At 45.8% G+C, this 8,783-nt stretch overlaps 1 protein-coding gene and 1 long non-coding RNA gene across 2 annotated transcripts in view; both read right to left on the bottom strand.

Moving 5' to 3' along the window:
- Window positions 1-4,705, bottom strand: LOC141577090 (uncharacterized). Its single transcript, XR_012505653.1, has 2 exons — window positions 1,593-4,705; window positions 1-1,126 (listed from the first exon to the last, which is right to left on the bottom strand). It is a non-coding gene; the product is annotated as an uncharacterized LOC141577090 (long non-coding RNA).
- A 2,301-nt stretch (window positions 4,706-7,006) lies between these two features.
- Window positions 7,007-8,783, bottom strand: part of CTNNA1 (catenin alpha 1) — a 154,234-nt gene continuing 152,457 nt past the window's right edge. Inside the window, exon 18 of the mRNA XM_074360744.1 lies at window positions 7,007-8,206. Within this exon, the coding sequence (XP_074216845.1) occupies window positions 7,919-8,206 (288 nt within the window). The 3' untranslated portion in view covers window positions 7,007-7,918. The remainder of the gene's footprint in view (window positions 8,207-8,783) is intronic.

Raw genomic sequence — 8,783 nt, 5'->3', positions numbered from 1 at the left:
TGTAGCAATATATAAAAGAATACATTTATTCCGGGGAAGCAAGACGAGTTCAACGCAGATCACCATATAAACAGACTAAAGAGGAAAAAGCCACATGGTCATCCCAATAGATGCAGAAAAAAATTTGACAAAATTCAGTATCCATTCTTGATAAAAACTCTCCGTGAATTAGGAATAGAAGGGAACTTTCTTAACCTGAAGGGAATCCACATGAACACCTACAATAGACCTCAAACTTAATGATCTAAGACTGACTTCTTTCTTTCTAAGACTGGGAACAAGGCAAGAATGTCCCCTCTCACATCTTATTTTCAGTGTTATCAAGAGTCCTGGGCATTGCAGTCAGGCAAGAAAATGAAATAAAAGACATACAGATTGAAAAAGAAGAAATAAAACTGTCTCTAGTGACAGATAACATGATTGTCAATGTAGAAAATCCCATGGAATGTACCAGAAAAAAAACCCTCCTAGACTAGCAGTAAGTTTAGCAAATTCATTGGTCAACATACAAAAATCAACTGTATTTCTATATACAATTAGAAATGAAATTTAAAAAACAATATGATTGACAGTAGCATTGAAACAAATGAAATATGTATAAATCTAACAGAATAATGTGCAGGATTTTTATGCTGAAAACTATAAAACATCTAAATAGACATACTGAGTTCATAGGTTGGAAGACTCAGTATTAAGATATCAGTCCACCCAAAATTGACTTATTGCAATCTCAGCAGGAATTTTTTAGATATCAAGAGTGTGATTTGAATATTTTTATGGAAATGCAAAGGAATTGGAATAGCTAAAACAACTTTAAAGAAGAGGAATAAATTTGGAGGACTTACTCAGACTAGCTGATTTAAGGCTTACGACAAAGCTATAGTAATCAAGATGGTGTGGCATTGGTCAAAAAAATAGACACATAGATGAATAAATCACAACAGAGTTCAGATATATACCCACACAAATGTAGTCCATTGAGTTGACAAAAGTGCAGAGACACTTCAGTGGAGAAAGAATCATCCTCAAGAAACGATGCAGCAGCAATGGACAGCCGTGTTTAAAAAATGAACCTTGACCCATATCTGTCATCTTGTACAAATTTAACTCAAAACCAAATACAGACCTAAATGGAAAATTATAACAACTTTTAGAAGAAAATAGAAGAGAAATATTTGTGACCTTTTGTTAGGTAGAGTTCTTAGTTATAACACCAAAAGCACAATTCATAAAGTTAAAAATTGGTAAGTTGAATTACATCATAGTTAAAAACTTGTTCTGTGAAAGAAAAAGACAAGCCACAAACAAGGAGAAAATACTTGCCAATTACATATGTGACAAAGGACTTGTATCCAGAATATATAAGGAATCCTCAAAACTCATCAACAAGAAAACAGTCAGCCCAATTAAGAAAAAGAAAAAAAAAAGCCAAAGAATTTGAAAAGACATTTCAGCAAAGATGTACAAATGACAGGTAAGTGAAAAGATGCTCAGCCTCATTAGTTTTTAGGGAAATGCAAATTAAAACCACAGCAAGGCATGTCTAGACACCTGTTAAAGTGGCTAAAAAAAGGAAAACCTGAACAACCAACCTGACAATACCCCGTGCGGGTGAGGATTCAGAGCAACTGGAATGCTCATTCACTGTGGGAACACAGATGATGCAGCCGCTGTGGGAAACAGGTTGGTGATTTCTAATAAAGTTCAACATATACTAATCATGCAGTAACCCAGTCTCACCCCTAGGTATTTACCCAAGATAAATGAAAATCTTTGTTTACACAAAAACTTGTACTGAAATACTTACATCAGTTTTACTTGTAAAGGAAAAAAAGAAACTAGGAAGAGTTCAAATGTGCCTTCCTTCCCTGGGGGTGGATGGACCAGCATGGTCATCCCTGCACTGCTTCTGCCCACGGTGGGAAGGAATGGCCTGCTGTGCACGGCAGACCCACGCATCTCAGATGCATTTTCTGAGTGAAAGAAGCCGGATTGAAAAGGCTACATATTGTTCTCCATTTACATGACATTCTTCAAAAGGCAGAACTGTAGAGAAAGGGCTTTGCCAGGATTTACGGGATGTTTCCACGACACTGGGGTAGCACAGCGGAATCTTGGGGACGGTGCTGGAACTGTTCTGTGTCTTGATTGTGGTGGTGGTTACACGACTCTTCGCATGTGTTAAAACTCAGAATTGTGCACCAAAAAGTGAATTTTACTCTGTATAAATTTACAGCTAAAAATTTTCAAGGTAGTAAATACTCAAAACATATCCTTTCCTAACATTTGACTGTTGCTTGTGCTCCTGAGATGACTTACATTGGTGTTTCTGGTGGTGGAAACAGTAACTGTGCACCCATGTGCATCCCTTCCCACCTCCACCTTCAGGACATCACTTGTGGCTGGAAATCTGATGCAGTGGGAGTATTAACACCATGGAAATTGGGAAATGCTACAAATTAAGGCTTAATTGTTCTGTGAATTGTATAGGCATAAGAAAATAAGAAAAGGTTAATGTTAAACTTAGTGTGTGTCATCTATAGATTGCACAGGAAATTGAGGAAATTGTCTTAGTGTATTTGACAACTATAATCCTGCAAAGAAGTACTCACTGACAAACAAGTGAAATTCCCACATATATTTTTGTTGTTTTACTTTTTTACTCCTTAAGGTAAACCAACATTCACGTCAGAACTAGACTTGTTTCTCAGTTGCAGCCATAGGTTGGCTATGCTGCGGTTGCAAGATTTCAGCAAAAGTTAGTGAAAACCTTTGGTGAGAATCAGTAGGCCATGTGGAATTTAAAGGATATTGCATATTTTGTCACTGGTAAACTGTATGCTACATTTCCTTTATAGGAGTGAAATGTATGACAAACGAAGGTATGGGTATATATGCAACCCATCCCAACCCCACCCTGAAAGGCTGGTTGTTGCACATTAACCAGCAAACCACTGCTCTGGAATTAACGTTTGAGAAGAGGACCAAGGTTGGAGGCCTGAACCACGTACCTCAGCATAACAGGTCAAGAGAAAGAGCTGGTAAAGGAGAAGAGGGCTGGGATTCAGTGAAGGGAGGTGGGTGGAAATTTAGAGGTGTGCCAGGGAGGGAGTGGCCACCAGCATCATGCGCTACTGAGAGGAGGGCTGGACAGAGAGGGGAGATTGGAGGCGGGCAGTGGAGACGAGTCTGAGAAGTTCTGTGTAAGGGGAGGGGAGACAGGGACTCAGAAAAAGCTTTCTTTCTCTTAACTCTGGGAGCTACCAGAATGTGTTTTGCTTGCTGTTAAGGAAGATCCAGGGGGAAGGAAAACTTGGAGAGGCAGGAAACGGGAGAATTAAGGGGCAAAGTCCTTAGTGGGTAAGGATCCAGTGAGAAGTCCAGGGATGGCCTTAACCGAAGCCTGGAGAATTCCCGCATCCTGACAGGCAGAGTCCTGAGGTCCTGTGTAGGGATGCAGAGGAGCAGGAGGGAGTTCTCATCTGCCTGCCTCCTCAGCCTCCTGGGAGGAAGGCTCGGGGCATAGGCCCCTGCGCTTCCCTCTGCAGCTCCACAGGGATGGTCAGAACCTGGGGGCTCTCTAGGGACTGGATCTTGAGGCTGAGAGGCTTGTCAGCTGTAGGACTTGGGTGAGGGTCTCCACCTCTGAGTCAGTTTCCTCAGCTGTAAAGTTTGAGGGGCAGTAACAGGACCGACACCTCACAGATTGTAAAGATGAAATGGTGAAGAGGGGATGTGGGTAAAGGCCTGACACGGGCTCTGGGTGTGCCTAGCATGTGGCAGCTTCTCTCTTCCTTCAGTGGGGTGGGTGGAGAGAGGGTAAGCTGTGAGGATTAAGGCTGCAGAGGTGAGGTGGGGCCTTTGAAATGTCTGCCCAGGAGCTATGGGAGGTTCCGCGGGGTGGTTAGCAGGGCAGGGGGAGGGCAGCTGCTGTCAGCAAGGAGAGCTGGGCCCTGCCCACCCTGTGTGCAGGTCGTGGTCAGAGTGGGTGTGAGGGGCGGCCAGGCCTAGAATGCCAGGCTGGTGAGGCACCCTCGGGGAGGTACTGGCCAGGACGTGTCACTGAGGGAGGTGACAGAGGGTCACAGCTGCTCTGGCTGAGAAGCAAGAAGCCTCAAGATACGAGGGAAGACAGTCCCCTCAGTGGTGGCCAAGGGGCAGGAGCGAATGCTCCCCAAGGACACGGTGCGGTGAGTCTCCCTTACACTCAACCCAGGCCACACTGCTTTAGATCATGGTCTCTGAGGACGGAGGAGGATCCCAGGCAGCAGCCTGCTTTCTGTTAACAGTATATCCTGATTGATTGGTTTAAAGCACTGAATCATTTGAGTGGTTTAACAACTGTTTCTCAAGCATGCGCCGGGCCCTTTGCTGGGTGATGGGGTGACCAAGATCAACGTTAACTGTTTCCCAAAGGAATGCAGGACAGTCCCTGGAGCAGACGCTGTGACACAACATGCCGTGGCCGAGAGGGCAGAGCTGAGGCCTGGTAAGCAGGCACGGCTGTGGGCCATTGTTTCCCATTGTGGTGCGAGGGATGATTTTAGGTGGTAAGTGAACAAGTATTTACTAACATTGTTATTTTAATGTGTATTAGAAAAAATGTAGCACATCAAACAAGATTTCATAAATACTGCTTAGGAGGAGGCAACGCAACGTAAGTTAGCCTTTTTAAGTACATAATGGTATTAAGGTTGGGATGGCAAAGGTGATGACCAGGGGACGTTCAAGAGATGGGCTCATGGGGAGAGCATGGGGGCGTCCCAGGAATCGCCTCCAGGGGGCAGTGTGGGTGCACAGGGCAGGGTCACAGTACCAGACACTGCAGAGGCAGGCGCAGGTCAGTGTTAAGCAGAGGCTGCACTCTAGGTGTTTTGGGGAGCTGCTTTTGTCACTAGATGGAGAATGGATAATGGATGCCTGGGGCTGAGGGAGGAGGGAATCCAGATGAGGGTAGGGCTTGGTCTCTTTAAGAGAAGCAGAAGGGTTGAGTGGGGAGGTAGACTGGATGGGAAACTGGTGCTGGGGTGCAGGGCTGTAGGATGTTAGCAGATCAGGTGAAGCAGAAGTGGATCTGAAGCTTGAAAGACAATTTTGGAGTGTGACAAACTGATGGCAACAAAAGGCACGTGAATGTTCCAGTAGTCAGCTTGGATCCTGTGAGTCAGCCAAGAGGAGGGACCGAGGAAAGGAAGGCCAGCGCCTGCCTGAGCACCGGCCCCACGAGGGGTCCTGAGGGTAGCCATTCACTGTGTCCTTGGCATTGAAGAGCCAGTAATAAGAAAATAAGGCTTCCTGTCCTTGTGATGGTTACAGTGAAACAAACGGATGTGTAATTAGTTCAACACTATGAGCAATGAGGGCAGAGTAAAGATTTATCAGGTCTTTCTAATGAGGGGACTTTTGACAAGACACCTCAAAAGAGATTCTGAGAAGGCACAGGTGTATCTGTGGGTAAAGTGGAACCACACATGCAAAGGGTGAATGACAAAGGACAGTGAGAGGAAAAGCCAGAGATGGCAAGAGGCCATACCCATCATTTAGGGCTTTGGCTTGTACTGAGGAACATGGAAGCCACATGGAAGGTTTATGCTAAAAGAATGACATGCTCTGACTTGTCTTATATAAGGGATTACTGTGGATGCCCTGGGGAACAGGACAATCAGGGAAACCTTCCGGGGAGGAGGGAGGTTACTGCAATGGTCCACATACAGATGATTGTGGGAGCCACTTCCTGGCATGTGCCTCCAGGTGTTGTCCTCTCCCATTATGGACCAGGGGTGGTCTATGTCACCAACAGAGTACTGCAGGAGGGATGGCGTACCGCTTTTGAGATCAGGTTTTAAAAAACACTGTGGCTGCTTTCTGGCTGCCATTCTCTTGGATCATTCACTCTGGGGAAGCCAGCTGCCTGCCATGTTGTGAGCTGCTCAACGAGAAGGCCCATGTGGCACGCACCCAGGCCTTCTGCCAACGGCCATGCGAAGGAGCCTGGAAGCAGATCTGCCAGCTCATCAAGCTATCAGACTGCAGCCCCTCCAGAGACAACCCCCCCACCCCAGTCAGAACCGCTACTGGATTCTTGACCTTCAGAAACGGTGAGGGTGACTTTTGTTGTCTTAGCTGCTAAGTTTTAGGGCAAGTTTGTTACATAGTAATAGAAACGAATACAATGATGAGGGCTTAGACCAGGTAATAGCCAACAGAGTGGGTGTAGTTGGACCCAGCATACATTTTTAAGAATTTGGATAGGTCCAGTTTGAGATATTTATTAAGACATCCAAGTGGAGAGTTTGAGGCAGACAGGAAAGTCCGGTTCCAGGAGAAGTCGGCATTTGGATGGTATTTAAAGCAGGAGTCTGGTTGAGCTCAGAAGAGTGAGCAGAACAAGAGAAGAGGCCCAGGGACTCTTTGAACAACCTGGAAGAGGTGGGGGAGGGGTACCTAAAAAGGAAGACAAAACCAGAATGAGGACAAGTGAGAGGGTTTCAGAAGGGAGGGCATGATCATTTGGATCACTAACACGGCGAGGATAATAGGAGGGAGACGATGAAAGAACCAGTCTGTCTGATGGTGTGGAGGACAGCAGTAGAATGGTTGGGCCAGGCGCTGATGGAATGACAGCGAAGGAAGAGGAGACCAGGGCTACACATATCTCTTTAGGGAGTTCTGCTTCAGGTGAAGATGTCTGCTAGGAAGGGACATGGGGTTGAAGTTTGTTATTGTTAAGCCAGTCATTATCATGGTACAGGTGCAAGAGGATGGGGGTGTGACATCCCCGAAGTTCTGACCCGCACCTTGAAACAAGGACACGAGAATTCCCATGGTGGGCATGGCCCTCCCTGCTGGGCTGGTCCAGAAGCTGCAAGGCTGTGCAGCACCAGGGGGAGAGGGACGGCAGGAGGGCCCAGAGCACTGCACATGCTATGGGCGAATCCAGGAGACTCATGTAATGTGAAATTCGACTCTGCTGGAAGGCAAAGAAAATGATTTCGGTCCCTCAGCCTTGGTTTCATAGTGGACTTTATTGGGAAAAGTTAGTGTAGGAAACATTCAAATTCATAAAAGTTTAAATAAGATAGTAAAATTATACCTTGTAGCTATAGTAATCGCTATAGTAATCACAAATAAGGTAAAGTCTAAATTATCGCCTAAGCACACATTGTTTTGTCAGGTTTCTGTTGCAAGCCCAAGGCAGGAGACGCTGCAGTTATTACAAGTGAGCCCAATGATGAATTTGCATTTGAAGCTGAAGAGAGGGAGAAAGGCATGTTCTGATTACAGCATCACAGCATTGTAGCCTGAAAAAAGCAACTTTATTAATGTCCTGCAGCACGGTATGTTAGTAATGGTAACCATGCATTAAAATTCTCATCTCATAGAGAATCATAGTTTTCTTCATGACACATTATCTTTTACTGAGTTTCATGTGGTTTGCCCCTCTGAAGGCCTTTCTGGGACTGTTTCCTTCTCCAGGGCCAGCCTCCTATGACACTCGGGCTGCTTACTCTGGGTTGTCTGTCTTTGGTCATTTAATACCAGCCAAACTGCTGGAACCTGGGGCTGGTGGAAGCCCCCTCCCTGAACCAAGGTGGAGTCAGACCCCCCCCTTCTCTCAAAGCCCTAATGCCACCACTAAGGACGGGCATCACAACTTGGTCAACAGTGTTACTAAAAAGTTAATGTGGAGTCTCTTTGGTTATAGAGTTTTTATTTAAGCTTATAAAAAATATAGCTAGATATATGCTCCTGAATTCTAAAAGTATTTCTGACCAACTTAAACACAAGTATGTCCTTGTAAAATTGGCCAGGTTTGAAATCTGCCATTTCCCTATGGAATCTAACATCAGTGTTCTATTTAGCAAATACATGTGAGTGAAGAACAGTGACTGATCATTAGAGGGATGAGGGGGCAGCCTTAAATACTGTCCATGGCTTTGAACTCACTGAGGGCCTGCACAGGGTTCACGTGCTTCTTCTGAGATGCCCGTTTAATCTTGGTCTGTGTCTCATCCTGTTTCTCTCTCTTCACCAAGGGCTTTTTCTCAGGTGCCTTCATCTTCCAAGACACAGCAGGGAGGTTGAGAGAAGCCATACCCTGAGACTTCTGATACTTGGTGGAGGCCACATAGGATGCCTTCACTGTCTGCACCACAGCGTTCATCAAGTTCTTGGCAGCCTGGATCAGGGACATGGCGCTGTCCACCTAAGAGGCACAGATGGGGCAGTGAGTAGCAGAGGCCTGACCTCCAGCCCCATGTGCACCCATGGGCCTGGGTCTAGTGTGGACTGACAGGGGAGTCCCCATCCCTCCTGGCCAGGCCAAGGCCACAGCCCCATTCCTGATTAACTCTCCCAACGGCTGGCTGCTCTTACCAAATACTCTGAAAATGGCTGTTTCAGATCTTTTGAAGAAGGGAGGAGTAATAAAAATGTAAGCTATGGGGGGAGGGTATAGCTTAGTGGTAGAGAGTATGCTTAGTACGCACAAGGTCCTGGGTTCAATCCCCAGTACCTCCACCGAAAAAAAAAAAAAAGTCACAACATCTCTGTGAGAGAAGTACAACGATGATCTCCATTTTACCGATGAGGACACTGAAACCCAGAGAGGTTAAGTAACTTGCCCAAGGCCACACAGCTAGTTAGTGGTAAAACTGGGAATTGAACCCAGGCATTTCAGCTCCAGAATCTAGGCCACAACACCAGGCTTTAGGCTGCACCAGGGCAGGAGACAGGGTATTGTCCCCTGCTGTGTCCCCCTTGCCTGGTGCAAGTTCTTTCAT

Source organism: Camelus bactrianus, chromosome 3 (genome assembly GCF_048773025.1).
Source record: "Camelus bactrianus isolate YW-2024 breed Bactrian camel chromosome 3, ASM4877302v1, whole genome shotgun sequence".
Taxonomy (NCBI): Eukaryota; Metazoa; Chordata; class Mammalia; order Artiodactyla; family Camelidae; genus Camelus; species Camelus bactrianus.
Note: the sequence above shows the minus strand (reverse complement) of the source record. Positions and strands in the feature narration are given on the sequence as shown.